The sequence below is a fragment of the Theropithecus gelada genome, chromosome 11 (assembly GCF_003255815.1).
Source record: "Theropithecus gelada isolate Dixy chromosome 11, Tgel_1.0, whole genome shotgun sequence".
NCBI classification, from domain to species: Eukaryota; Metazoa; Chordata; class Mammalia; order Primates; family Cercopithecidae; genus Theropithecus; species Theropithecus gelada.
Window position 1 is genome coordinate 68,447,965 of NC_037679.1, and position 15,374 is coordinate 68,463,338.

Genomic DNA, 15,374 nt, shown 5'->3' on the forward strand with positions numbered 1-15,374 from the left:
AATCTGTAACTGCATGCAATGATGTAAGTTACACAAATGTGATAGAAGTCAGACACAAAAGAGTACATACTATGGCCGGGCGCTCTGGTTCATGCCTATAATCCCAGTACTTTGGGAGGCTGAGGCAGGCAGATCACCTGAGGTCAAGAGTTCAAGACCAGCCTGACCAACATGGTGAAACCCCATCTCTACTAAAAATACAAAACTTAGTTGGGCATGGTGGCATGCACCTGTAGTTCCAGCTACTTGGGAGGCTGAGGCAGGAGAATCGCTTGAATCTGGGAAGCGGAGGTTGCAGTGAGCCGAGATTACGCCATTGCACTCCAGCCTGGGCAACAGAGCAAGACTCCGTCTCAAAGGAAAAAAAAAAAAGACTACATACTATATAATTCCAATGCAATGTAACGCATACAACTGGGTAAAAATTCATTTATGCTGTTACATGTCTGGTTGCAACTGGAAAGGGCTCAATGTGAGGGTTCTCAAGGACTGGTAATGAATGCTCTGCTTCTTAATCTGGGTGCTGGTTATACAGGCATATTGTTTTCAAAAATTCATTGAGCTGTACACTTAGAATGTGTGTGTGCTGTCAATATATGTGACAATTTCAAATAAAAGTCATTTTAAAAAAATCAAGAATCTGGTCAGGCACGGTGGCTCATGCCTATAATCCCAGCACTTTGGGAGGCTGAGGCGGGTGGATCATCTGAGGTCAGGAGTTCAAGACCAGCCTGCCCAACATGGTGAAAAACCATCTCCACTAAAAATCTAAAAAATTAGCCAGGCATGGTGGCTCACACCTGTAATCCCAGCTTACTCGGGAGGCAGAGGCAGGAGAATCGTTTGAACTCAGGAGGCAGAGGTTGCAGTGAGCCAAGATCACACCACTGCACTCCCGCCTGGGAGACAGAGCGAGACTCCGTCTCCAAAAAAAAACAAAAACAAAAAAACAAACCAAGAATCTGTAGAAACTGAAAACTGATGTTTTATGAGCATTTTAGTCTTTCAACATCATAAAAATGTAAGATATAAAATTGTTCATAGTTACATCACCTAGAAAAACAGAAGTGAATTCATTATACAAATACATGTGTTTCTGTGGCTCAGTTCTATACTTTTATTTCTCAGCATTTATGGGAAGAAAGGATCTAATTTTGTTTTTTAATTTTTTGAGATAAGGTCTCACTCTGTTGCACAGGCTGGTGTCTAGTGGTGTAAGTATAGCTCACTGCAGCCTCAAATTCCTGGGCTCAAGCAATCCTCCCACCTCAGCCTCCCGAGTAGCTGGGACTACAAGGCGCATGCTACCACTCCCAGCCAATTTTTTGTATTTTTTTTTTAAAGATAGGGTCTTGCTGTATTGCCCCAGACTAATCTCAAACTCCTGCCCTTAAACGATCCTCCTGCCTCAGCCTCCCAAAGTGCTAGGATTATAGGTGTGAGCTACCACGCCTGGCCAAAGGATCTAATTTTAAAGAAATCTTGGTCTATAGCCAGAAAATAAGTAACAAGACTTCCTGTGAGCCTCCCTGTGTGGTGACTTTCAATGTGGACCTAACTGGTTGAAGGCATCTCTCTCTTACTCTTTGCTTCAGATATTGGTGCCATTTTGTCTCAGTGAAGTAGAAAGTTCAACTCATAGGCCAGGTGTGGTGGCTCACGCCTGTAATCCCAGCACTTTGGGAAGCTGAGGCAGGTGGATCACGAGGTCAGGAGTTCGAGACCAGCCTGACCAACATGGTGAAACCCCATCTCTACTAAAAATACAAAAGTTAGCCGAGTGTGGTGGCGCATGCCTGTAATCCCAGCTTCTCCAGAGGCTGAGGCAGGAGAATCACTTAAACCCAGGGGGGTGGAGGTTGCAGTGAGCCAAGATCGTGCCACTGCACTCCAGCTTGGGCAACAGAGCAAGACTCCATCTCAAAAAAAAAAAAAAAAAGAAAGTTCAACTCATGTCTGTTTCTGTCTCGTAGCCGTAAGCTGGCTGGTCCAAAGGGCCGAAAGAGGATTGGCTGGATGGAGTTCCGCCTCCTCCACTATGCAGGAGAGGTCACATACTGCACTAAGGGTAAGTGGTTGTGGGGTACAGGTGACAGCCATGTGTGTGCCCAGCCTGGTGCCTTACAATAAACTCCGAGTCCACGGAGGAAATGGTGCACGGTCATCCCAAACATTCCCTAACCTTGCATTCAAGCCACTCGAAAAAGTCTTTCTAATTGTATTTATTATTTTTGTAAATAACCACTTTATTGAGATGCAATTCACATATCATCCATTTACCCCATTTTAAAATGTACAATTCAGTAGATTTTAGTATTAATATATTCAGAGTTGTGAAAACATTACCACCATTCATTTTGTTTTATTTTATTTTTATTTTTATTTTGAGAGAGAGTCTTGCTCTGTTGCCCAGGCTGGAGTGCAGTGGCGCAGTCTCGGCCCACTGCAACCTGTGCCTCCCAGGTTCAAGCCATTCTCCTGCCTCAGCCTCCCAAGTAACTGGGGTTACAGGCGCCCACCACCACGCCCAGCTAATTTTTTTGTTTGTTTGTTTGTTTTTGCCATGTTGGCCAGGCTGGTCTGGAACTCCTGACCTCAAGTGATCTACCCACCTTAGCCTCCCAAAGTGCTGGGATTACAGGTATGAGCCACCATGCCTGGCCACCACCATTCATTTTAGAACATTGTATCACTCTCAAAAGAAATCCTGTAGCCATTAGCAGGCACTCTCTGTTTCCCTCTAACCCCACCCCTACAGCTCAAGGCAACCAGCTGATCCACCTTCCCTCTCTATAGATTTGACTTTTTTTTTTTTTTTTTGACTTTTTTTTATAACTGGAATCATGCAACGTGTGGCCTTTCGTGTCTGGTTTCTTTCACTTAACATAATTTTTTCAAGGTTCATCCATGCTTTCATTCCTTTTATTGTCAAATAATATCCCATGATGTGGATATGCCACATTTTGTTCATGCATTCATCAATAACTCATGGTAGGCACTTGGGTTGTTTATACCTTCTAACTATTATAAATAAGGCTACCATGAATATGCTGGTATGAGTTTTAGTATGGGCATAAGTTTTCATTTTTCTTACATATATACCTAGGAATGGAATTATTAGATTAGATATGGTAACTCAGCCGGGTGCAGTGGCTCATGCCTGTAATCCCAGCACTTTGGGAGGCCAAGTTGGGGGCGAATCACCTGAGGTCAGGAGTTTGAGACCAGCCTGGTGAAGCCCCGTCTCTACTGAAAATACAAAAATTAGCCGGGCATGGTGGTGGACACCTGTAGTCCCAGCTACTTGGGAGGCTGAGGCAGGAGAATGGCTTGAACCTGGGAGGCGGAGGTTGCAGTGAGCCGAGATCGTGCCTCTGTATTCCAGCCTGGGTGACAGAGCAAGACTTCATCTCAAAATAAAAAATATATATGTTAACTGTATGCTTAACCTTTTGAGGAACTGCCAGGTCATTTTCTGAAGCAGCTGCACCATTTTACATTTCCACCAGCAGCATATGAGGGCTTCCAATGTCTCCACAGCCTCACCTATGCTTGTGTTATATCATTCTATATATCTGTTATGTTCCATGTGTGATGTTCTCCTCTGTTGCCCGAGCTGGAGTGCAGTGGCACAATCTCTGCTCACTGCAAGCTCCGCCTCCTGGGTTCATGCCATTCTCCTGCCTCAGCCTCCCAAGTAGCTGGGACTACAGGCACCCACCACCACGCCCGGCTAATTTTTTGTATTTTTAGTAGAGACAGGGCTTCACCATGTTAGCCAGGATGGTCTCCATCTCCTGGCCTCATGATCCACCCGCCTTGGCCTCCCAAAGTGCTAGGATTACAGGTGTGAGCCACCACACCCGGCCTATATGTGATGTTCTTCTAACCATATTAGTGGGTGTGAAGTAGTATTTCATTGTGCTTTTGATTTGCATTTTTCTAAAGACCTATGATATTAAACATCTTTTCATGTGCTTATTGGCTGTTTATCTTCCTTGGAGAAATGTCTATGCAGATCTTTTGCCTATGTTTGAGATTAGGTTATTTTTCATTATTGAGTTGTAAGAATTTTTTATATATCCTAGATACTAGATCCTGATCAGATATACAATTTGCAAATATTTTCTCCAATTCTATGAGTTGTCTTTTCATTTTTGTGGTGGTGTCCTTTGAAGCATAGAAGTTTTTAGTTTTGATGAAGTCTAACTCTTCTTCATTTTCCTTTGTCACCTTTACTTTTGGTTTGAAATTAGTTTTACTTTTTTTTTTTTTCTTTTTTTTTTGAGACAAGGTCTTGCTCTGTTACCCAGGCTAAAGTGCAGTGGTGTGATCTTGGCTCACTGCAACCTCTGCCTCCCGGGGTTCAAGCCATTCTCCTGCCTCAGCCTCCCGAGTAACTGGGATTATAGATGTCTGCCACCACGCCCAACTAATTTTTGTATTTTTAGTAGAGACAGTGTTTTGCCATGTTGGCCAGACTGGTCTCAAACTCCTGACCTCAGGTGATCTACCCGCCTCAGCCTCCCAAAGTGCTGGGATTACAGGCATGAGCCACCACACCCAACATTATTTTTACTTTTAAATCAGATTATATTTCTAAGAATCTTTTAAAAAGTAATAACATGTACAGGTATTAGGGTTTTTTCTTTGAATGCAAAGTGACAAAAAGAAAACATTTTTAAATAGGATGAGTCTCTTTGTGCAGATAATCCCTTGATTTTTGTTTAAAGAATAAAGATAATACACATATAGAGCTGTAAACTGCTGACAGCACAGAAAAGAACAAAAGGAAAACTCAAATGCCTTTTACTCTCAGTCTCTCCTTCAGGGGGAACCACAAGAATAAACAGTTTCTTATAACTACTTCCAGGAAAATAGAAACGTTTTCTGCATATACCTATGAATGTGAGGCTACACACACACACACACTCACTCACTCTCCCTTGATCTCACGTTTTTCCATGTAGAAACTATGTGGTGGTGGGGAGTTTTCCATGTGGTTGGTGCCAGGCAGATGGGGGGCATCATGGATATGGAAATCTGATTCTCTTACCATCTGCTCTGAGATTGTCTACTTCTTTGTAGCACCAGGAATTATGTCATCCTCATATTTGAGTTCTGGGATATTTCTGGTAATAATCTCATGCTATATTATTTCATTTTGGTTTTCTGTCGGGGGAGTGAAGCCAGCTTGCTTCTATGCCACCATTTTTTTTCTTAAACACTTTTGATGCATGCCTTTTTAAAATTTTTATTTAATCATTTTTCTGGAAACGGTTTCACTCTGTTGCCTAGACTGGAGTACAGTGCGCAATCATGGCTCACTGCAGTCTTGACTTCCTGGGCTCAGGTGATCCTCCTACCTCAGCTCCCCAAGTAGCTGGGACTGCAGGCATGCACCACCACATGCAGCTAAGTTTTTTAAAAAATTGATGTAGAGACAGGCTAGTCTCAAACTCACTATGTTGCCCAGGCTAGTCTCAAACTCCTAGGCTCAAGCGATCCTCCCACCTCAGCTTTCCAAAGTGCTGGGATTACAAGCATGAGATACGATGCTTGGCTGCTCCCCCAACTTAAAAAAAAAAAATCTGGTTTTGCCTTTATAATGCCATTGGCTTTCTGATGTAATTATTAACTGATTAAGTTTTAGATCGACAGATAAGCCAAGTTTTAAACCTGGAAATGACATGTCTGTCTTTGCCTGAAGATGCTCTTGGATACCACCAGCCATGGTGCTTGAGTTTGTTTTTTCTCAGTCATGGGGAATTTTCTCATCTATTTACAGAGTCCCAGTTGGCTGTCCTTGAGGTTCAGCGTCCCCTCTGTTTCTGTATATTCAGTGTACGTGTGTTTCTTTGCTATTGGACTAGGGCAAGTGTGCAATACTTAGTGTAAAGACTGTGCATATTTATATGACAGCACATCAGGGTTGAGTATAGCATTTGTGCCATGAGTTCAGTTCTGAGGACCTGGTTCTCAATGAGGGACATGTTATCCGCCCACCCACGCCCTCGCAGGGATATGTGGCAATGTCTAGCATATTAGTACATTCTCACATTGCTATAAAGAACTACCTGAGACTGAGTAATTCATAAAGAAAAGAGGTTTAATTGACTCAAAGTTCTTCAGGCTGTGCAGGAAGCATGGCTGGGGAGGCTTCAGGAAACTTACAATCCTGGTGGAAGGCGAAGGGGAAGCAAGCATGTCTAACATGCCTGGAGAAGGAGGAACAGAGTGAAGGGGAAGGTGCTACACACTTTTAAACGACCAGATCTCCTGAAAACTATCATGAGAACAGCGAGGGGGACATCTGCCCCCACGATCCAATCACCCCCAACCAGGCCGCTCTTCCAACATTGGGGATTGCAATTTGACTTGAGATTTGAGCGAGGGCACAGACCCAAACCATATATTCTAGAAATATATTTGGTTGTCACAACTGGGGAGAGTGTTACTGGGATCTAGTGTGAATAGAGGCCAGGGATGCTCCTCAACACCCCACAATATATGGGACAGCCCCCATCACAAAGAACGACCCAGCCCCAAATATCCATAGAGCTAAGGTTGAGAAACTATGAGCTAATCCTAAGAAATTATTTTTCAGAATTTCCCTTTGCAATGAGTTGGGATGGAATTGTATTTTTAGGCAGAGTCATTGATTCAAAAAATTTTTATTCAATGCTTTACAGGATTCTTGGAAAAAAACAATGATCTTCTTTACAGACATCTGAAAGAAGTAAGTCTGACACTGAACTGTATGTGTTTCTGATGATTTTGGAATATTACCCATGATAGTGATTTTGGTAGAATTTGCCTTCTGGATTTTTCTTTTCCATGCATGGTGTTAGAACTCTGGCATGTCATGGCCAGAACAGATATTTAAGATAATCTGTGTGGACACTTCAGTCAACAAGCCATTCAAATGTGTACGGTGCCCCGCTGGGTACCAGCTCTGGAGGCCATCAGTGAACAAGATGGAGTTCTTGTTCCCATGGGGCTTACAGTCAGGAGTTGGGGAATCGATAATAAATATATACACAAATAAGTTATCCATCAGTAAGAAGTGCTACAAAGAGAATACAGAAGGAACTGTGATTGAAGGAGACATTTTTAATTTAGATGATTACAGAAAACACCCCTCGGAGGTCACCTTGAGCTAAAACCTGAACGCGAATGATTTTGGCCATAGAAGGTTCAGAAGGTGTTCCAGGTAGAGGGCCCAGCATGTGCAAAGGTCCTATGGTCTGGACGAGGGGAAATGTTAGGACAGGGGGCTGAGAGCTTGGCACGGGCAGGTCCACAGCGAAGTAGAGATTTCATTCTGGTGTCATGAGAATATACTGGGGTGACATGATCTGAGGACGAGGAAGCTGAGACCCAGACAGGTCACAACTTGCACAAGGTCACATCATGAGGTGGGGGCTGGGGATGGTATTAACCCCCAGGGCTGCCGATGGAATTCCCAATCTCTTTGCCTTTCCATGTATCTCATCAATCTAAGAAGTGTTGCTGCTGCTGCTGCTGCTGCTGCTGTTGCTGTTGTTTTTGAGACAGTCTCGCTCTGTCACCCAGGCTGGAGTGCAGTGGCGCCATCATAGCCTACTGCAGCCTCAACCTCTGGGGCTCGAGTGATCCTCCTGCCTCAGTCTGGGTAGCTGGGACTTCAGACACACACCACCACACCCAACTGATTTTTTTGTTTGTAGAGACAGGATCTTGCTGTTGCCTAGGCTGGTCTCAAACTCCTGGCCTCAAGTGATCCTCCCACCTCACTCTCCCAAAGTGCTGGGATTGCAGGCTTGAGCCACCATGCCATGCCTAAAACCTTGAGTTTTTAAGGGCCTTATTTTGTATTAAAATAGTTAACTATTTTGTACAACATTAGCTTTTATTAGCTTGGTTTATAAAAAGCTTAACCCTAAAGGTAACATTTTCGGAGTGAGCAAGTGAATAGTCACCGCAGGAGTGTTTTTTCTGCCTTCCTGAACTTTCTCTACCACTTGTGGGACTGCTTGTCTCAACCTTTTAGGACTCAGGATAGACGAGCAACTCCTAACTTTGGATTCACCAGACAGTCGCTCTCTGGGTCTGAGTCCCAGCCCAGCCCCTTCCCTGCTGGGGACCACGTGGCAGGTTTCCCCGTCGGCGAAGTGGGTCTGCTACTCTCTGCCTCATGCAGAGGAGAACACGGGAGTGGAAGTGTCTGGTTGACAAATGAGAGACAGCATTTTTCTAATGGCTTCCCCTCTGGGGTCATGGCCATTAGCTTCACAAACCAATCCACAGAGAGGGCATCACACAGGAAAAAATTCTCTGAATCTCTCCCTTCACCCACCAGGGCTGAAGCTCCCTGAACTTTTTGACTTCAGGAGGGAACACTTCTAATTTGTTTCTGTACTATTTGCAGGTTTCTGTTCCATATCACCATAGGTTTAGAACTGCAATGGGTTAAACAACAACAAAAAATTCAATTAAATTCAACAAAAAACTGGGGTGCCAGGATGTGTGTACGTGTATCTCCTTTTATCTTTTTCTTTCTCTTTGCACAATAATAGCACACTGTGTAGTTCTGCATCTTGCTTTTTTCACTTAACATTATTATCTTGGAGGTCATTTTTTTCTTTTCTTTTTTTTTTTTTTGAGACGGAGTCTTGTTCTGTCGCCCAGGCTGGAGTGCAGTGGCGCCATCTCAGCTCACTGAAAATTCCGCCTCCCGGGTTCACGCCATTCTCCTGCCTCAGCCTCCCGAGTAGCTGGGACTACAGGTGCCCGCTGCCACGCCCGGCTAATTTTTTTGTATTTTTAGTAGAGACGGGGTTTCACTGTGTTAGCCAGGATGGTCTCGATCTCCTGACCTCATGATCCGCCCGCCTCGGCCTCCCAAAGTGCTGGGATTACAGGCTTGAGCCACCGCACCTGGCCCATTTTTTTCTTTTTGAGACAGGTTCTCAGTCTGTCAGTCAGGCTGGAGTGCAGTGGCATGATCACAGTTCACTGTAACCTCGACTTTTTGGGCTCAAGTGATCCTCCCACCTCAGCCTCCTGAGTAACTAGGACCATAGGTGTGCACCATTACGCCTAGCTAACTGTTTTTTTTTTTTTTGGTAGAGATGAGGTTTTGTCATGTTGCCCAGGCTGGTCTCAAACTCCTGGGTTTAAGCCATCTTCCTGTCTCGGCCTTCCCAGGTACTGGGATTATAAGCCTGAGTCCCATCATTCCTGGCCTGGGATCTTTTTTTTTTCTGAGACGGAGTTTTGCTAACTCTTGTTGCCCAGGCTGGAGTGCAGTGGCACAATCTCAGCTCACTGCAATCTCCACCTCCTGGATTCAAGCGATTCTCCTGCCTCAGCCTCCCGAGTAGCTGGGATTACAAGCACGTGCCACCACACCTGGCTAATTTTGTATTTTTAGTAAAGATGGGGTTTCTCCATGTTGGTCAGGCTGGTCTCGAACGCCTCATTCTTAAAGAGCCAGTTTATTCTGAAGCAGCTGCACGGAACCAGGGACAATGTCTGAGAAAAAACAGCCTCAGTAAGTAGGCAAAGCAGTGGATGTAGAATGTGAACAAGGATTTCCATATTTGACTGTGTTGTTCCCCTTTCTTTACATTAGGAACCTCTGAAAGCATTCAACAAGCAGATGGCTCTGTTGCTTTGTGCACACTTCTATGAGCCGTCCTGACGGCCCTGTAGCGATTTCTGAAACAGCGAACGTGGTGCTCATTTCTCTTCACTTACAGGTGCTGTGCAAGTCCAAGAATGTTATCCTGAGGGAATGCTTCCTGCGGGCTGAGTTAGAAAACCGGAGGAGGCCCCCAACAGTGAGTGGGATAAATGTCCATGCAAAATTGGAAAGGGAACAAAAATTCCTCAGAGGGTGAGATGACCACCAGCTACCTATGCTTTTTAACCACTTTCCCCTTTTCTGGAAGTATATTACTCTCTAACAGATTCTACTAAAAATATGCACCTGTAATCCCAGCACTTTGGGAGGCCGAGGTGGGAGGATCGCTTGAGGCCAGGAGTTCAAGATCAGACTGGGCAACATAATGAGACCCTGTCTCTACAAAAAAATCAAGATAAAAATCAGTGAGACAAAACTTGGGTGCATTAAAAACATAAAAGAAAGAAAGAAAAAATCAATTAGCCAGGTGCAGTGGTGTGCATCTATAGTCTCAGCTACTTTGGGAGGCTGAGGCAGGAGGATCGCTTGAACCCAGGAGTCCGAAGTTACAATGAGCCATGATTATGCACTCCAGATTAGGTGACAGAGCAAGACCCTGTCTCTTAAAAAATCACTTGGAACGTGGCTTATATACATTAGCTTGGAACATGATATTCATGTTCCAAGTTTAGTCCCAGTTTGTTCGTTTGCAGACATTCATTGAGCAGCACCTACTACGTATATGTGGCAGGTACTGTGCCAGGCACAGGGGTTTAGCAATAACAAGCCAGATGAGGTCCCTGCCCTCAATGGGCTTACAATCTAGTGGGAGAGGATATAGGAAAATACCATCAAATAAAGAAGTTATAATAATGCCAGCATCATGAAGGACACATGTCAACAAAGAAACACAAAGGAAGGTGGCAGAGGGTGGCAGAGAATGACAGGCCTGGGGCAGCACTGGTTTCTGCTGGGCACTCACCACATCTTTGCTGAGCAAGTGAGGCATCCTAGACAGATGCTTGTCCAGCTTTCACATGACCAGACCAAGCTTGGGCTTCTCAGGTGAGGACATCCAAAACCACCTCTTAATGGGCCAAATGGCCACTAGGAAGACAATCTGTCAATAGTTCAGCTCTATAGGGTTGACACCTTGAGCCCTGGCCAGTCTTCTCTGTATTCATTGGAAGCAGCAGTATCTCCCTGGCTCATTCTCTCTCTCTCTCTCTCTGCAGGTGGGGACTCAGTTTAAAAACAGTCTGAGCAGCCTTCTAGAAATCCTCATCTCTAAGGAGCCCTCCTATATCCGTTGCATCAAGCCCAATGACAGGAAAGAACCCAGTGAGTTGTGAATCATTATGAACTGGGCTCAGGAAAGGAGGCCGTAAGGCAAAGCAAGGTGGCAGTGGGTTGGGATCCTAAACACCACCACAGGCTCACCTGATGTCCTCTGGATGTGAATCATTTTCCTTTCTAAATAATAGAAGATGGCCAGGTATTACATGCTTATGCCTGTAATCCCAGCACTTTGGGAGGTTGAGGCAGGCAGATTACTTGAGCCCAGGAATTAGAGACCAGCTTGGGCAACATGGCAAAATCCCGTCTCTACAAAAAATGCAAAAATTAGCCAGGCATGGTGGCATGTCTCTACTAAAAATACAAAAACTAGCTGGGTGTAGTGGCACGTGCCTGTAGTCCCATCTACTCGGGAGGCTGAGGTGGGAGGATCAATTAAGCCCAGGAGTTCAAGGCTGCAGTGAGCCATGATTGTGCCACTGCACTCCAGTGTGGGTGACAGAGTGAGACCCTATCTCAAAAAATAATAATAGAAAGTAAATGAATTCCTTTGGTGGTTCAGAGTGAGCGTCGCTCAGAGCTTGGTCATTTTCAGGAGCAACAAAGCTGAGTCAGGCAGGTGTCAGAGGTGAGGGGAGTCAACGTTGGTCTTTTCCAGTCAGGGAACAGTCTTCCAAAATGATCCATGACTCAGGTAGTTTCTAAGCTCTTGCCATGGTCTATAATGTAGTCGTTAGGAACCATTATAATGAATGATAATGAATCATTAGAGGCTCACAGAGGCCAGGCAGGAAAAGCAAAGGAGTGAAGCAGACAGGTTGTAAGGCAATAGGGAGTAGAGGGGACTGTGGCAAACTGGAGAAGGCACATTCTGTCTAAAGGGGCAGCAGCGCTACTCCTCTCCTGCCAGCTATTGCCATGTGGGACTCTGGGCCCAGGATAGCCAGATCTCAGGACTTTTCAAAGGAACCAGAAATTTAATTTTTTCCTGTAAAATTCCCCCATTTAAAAAAACACAATTGGGCTGGGCACAGTGGCTCATGCTTGTAATCCCAGCATTTTGGGAGGCTGAGGCAGGTGGATCACCTAAGGTCAAGAGTTCGAGACCAACCTGGACAACATGGTGAAACCCCGTCTCTACTAAAACTACAAAAATTAGCCAGGCATGGTTGGCGGGCACCTGAAATCCCTACAACTCGGGAGGCTGAGGCAGGAGAATCACTTAAACCCAGGAGGGAGAGGTTGCAGTAAGCTGAGATTGTGCCACTGCACTCCAGCCTGGGCAACAAGAGTGAAACCCCGTCTCAAAAATAAATAAATAAATAAATAAATAAATAAATATAATTGATTAATTAATTAATTAAGGCCTCACAAAACAAGTCTGGGGCCAGACCCAGCCCACTGAACTTCAGCTTTCAGACTGTGATCTGTCTTGGTTGAAATGAAGCCATGGAGTCCTTTCCTGTCATTCTCTCTTCTATTTCTCCAAAGGCAAATTTGATGACTTCCTCATAAGGCATCAGATCAAATACCTGGGGCTGATGGAGCACCTGCGGGTGAGACGGGCTGGTTTTGCATACCGGAGGAAATACGAGCATTTCTTGCAAAGGTAAAATGTGCTTCATTGATCTGAAGCTAATAGTCATGTGCCTACTACGTGAGAATCTCTGGGGTTTAATGATAAAGAAAATGGCATCCCTTAGGAAGGCTCAGTTTGGTTCTTAACTGCTGTAGTTATGACAGCTAAAAACACTAACATTTGGGAGAATATAAAAACCCAACTCTGGGTCGGGCACGGTTGCTCACACTTTTAATTCCAGCACTTTGGGAGGCTGAGGCGGGCAGATCACGAGGTCAGGAGATCAAGACCATCTGGCTAACACGGTGAAACCCCATCTCTACTAAAAATACCAAAAAAAAAAATTAGCTGAGCGTTGTGGTGGGCACCTGTAGTCCCAGCTACTCAGGAGGCTGAGGCAAGAGAATGGCGTGAACCCAGGAGGCAGAGCTTGCAGTGAGCCGAGATCGCACCACTGCACTCCAGCCTAGGTGGCAGAGTGAGACTCTGTCTCAAAACAAAACAAAACAAAACAAAAAGATAAAAACCAACTCTGGCTGGGTGCAGTGGCTCATGCCTGTAATCCCAGCATTTTGGGAGGCCGAGGTGGGAGGATTGCTTGAGGCCAGGAGTTCGAGACCAGCCTGGGCAACATGGCAAAACCCAATCTCTACCAAAAAAAGAAAAAATAATTAGCTGGGTGTGGTGGTGCGCACCTGTAGTCCCAGCTACTTGGAAGGCTGAGGCGGGAGGATCACCTGAGCCTGGGAGGTTGAGGCTTCAGTGAACTTGAGATCACACCACTGCACTCCAGCCTGGGTGACAGAATGAGAACCCTGTCTCAAACAAAACAAAACAAAACAAAAAACAAACTCACAAAAACTCAGTTTACTATCTTCGGTTCATTTCACTAATCCCTGTTTACCGTCAAGGGCAAGGCCAAGTGCGTAGACCTGCCACCAGGGGGCAGCCGTGGGCAGTGCCCCCACAGGCCTCTGAATTAGCAGGGGAAGCTAAGTCCATTTGGGACCATAGGGCCTAGTTTAGTGCCTTAGCCCAACAGGTTGTCAAGAGCAGCAGGTTAGCAGTGGGGACATGGGTTTTCAAACCACACAAACTTGGGTCCTAATCCTCATTCTCTTATAGCTGTGACCTGTCATTTCTCTGATCTGTAGGATTAAATTGTCTGGGCTCAGGGAATTTGTAAAGATTTAATGAAGTTGGCCGGGCGCGGTGGCTCAAGCCTGTAATCCCAGCACTTTGGGAGGCCGAGACGGGCGGATCACAAGGTCAGGAGATCAAGACCATCCTGGCTAACACGGTGAAACCCCGTCTCTACTAAAAATACAAGAAAATTAGCCAGGCGAGGTGGCGGGCGCCTGTAGTCCCAGCTACTCAGGAGGCTGAGGCAGGAGAATGGCGTGAACCCGGGGGGGCGGAGCTTGCAGTGAGCCGAGATCGCGCCACTGCACTCCAGCCTGGGGCTCAGAGCAAGACTCCGTCTCAAAAAAAAAAAAAAAAAAAAAAAAAAAAAGATTTAATGAAGTATTTCTACGCCTATTCTCACCATCCCCCAAATTGCTTATCCACCAACACTTCTTCAATGATGGGCTGTGTGTGAATTTATGCTACCAAAATAGCAACACACTCTCAAGCATAATAAATGGTCACTTTGGTGGGTCAGAATGGTTGAATATCAGCAATTTCATGTGGCTCAACCTAATATTTTGAGTATAGTCATTTGAGATTCTTTGCCTTTATTTTTCCTGGATGTACCTCCTTTGCCCACCATTTTGGCCCATCAGCTACTCATCATTCATTCATCCTCATCCCAAATTTGACTTCTGCGGCAGATGGCAGGGGCAACAGCCACCGCCCACCTCGCCCCCCAAACACATACGAACTTGATGTTCCCATCTACCTGTGTTTTTTTTTGAACTTCATACATCGATTGTCTATTTTTGCTGCTGTCTGAGGCTCATTCATTCTTTTCATAAAAACTAGTGAGCAGGCCAGGCATGTTCGCTCACACCTGTAATCCCAGCACTTTGGGAGGCCAAGGTGGGCGGATCACTTGAGGTCAGGAGTTCAAGACCAGCCTGACCAACATGGTGAAATCCTGTGTCTGCTAAAAATACAAAAATTAGCCAGGCATGGTGGTGCGTGCCTGTAATTCCAGCTACTCAGGAGGCTGAGGCATGAGAATCATTTGAACCCAGGAGGCAGAGGTTGCAGTGAGCTGCAATCATGCCACTGCACTCCGGCCTGGGTGATAGAATGAGACTCTGTATCAAGACAAAACAAACAAACAAACAAAACTGGTGAGCAGCTATCTGAGCTAGCACTGTCCTAGCTGGGGTGACAGCAGAGAACAGAACAGACCCCATCTCTATCCTCATGGAATTTACTTTCTATGGGAGAGACCAGCAATAACAAAGATGTAAAGTTGGCCCTCCATACCCATGGGTTCCACATCCAAGGATTCAACTAACTATGGATTGAAAATGCTTTTAAAAATACAATGAAAATAACAATACAACAATAATAATACAAATTAAAAAGCAATACATATAACAACTATTTACATAGCATTTACATAGTATTAGGTATAATAACTAATTTAGAGATGATTTAAAGTGTATAGGAGGCCGGGCGCGGTGGCTCAAGCCTGTAATCCCAGCACTTTGGGAGGCCGAGACGGGCGGATCACGAGGTCAGGAGTTCGAGACCATCCTGGCTAACACGGTGAAACCCCGTCTCTACTAAAAAATACGAAAAACTAGCCGGGCGAGGTGGCAGGCGCCTGTAGTCCCAGCTACTCGGGAGGCTGAGGCAGGAGAATGGCGTGAACCC

General features: G+C 45.3%; 1 protein-coding gene across 1 annotated transcript in view; it reads left to right on the top strand.

Moving 5' to 3' along the window:
* MYO1H (myosin IH) overlaps positions 1 to 15,374 on the top strand; it is a 59,539-nt gene that overhangs the window by 26,377 nt on the left and 17,788 nt on the right. The window contains exons 14-18 of the mRNA XM_025402758.1: positions 1,974 to 2,068; positions 6,693 to 6,739; positions 9,744 to 9,824; positions 10,903 to 11,008; positions 12,455 to 12,572. Coding sequence (XP_025258543.1) covers positions 1,974 to 2,068; positions 6,693 to 6,739; positions 9,744 to 9,824; positions 10,903 to 11,008; positions 12,455 to 12,572 — 447 coding nt within the window. The remainder of the gene's footprint in view (positions 1 to 1,973; positions 2,069 to 6,692; positions 6,740 to 9,743; positions 9,825 to 10,902; positions 11,009 to 12,454; positions 12,573 to 15,374) is intronic.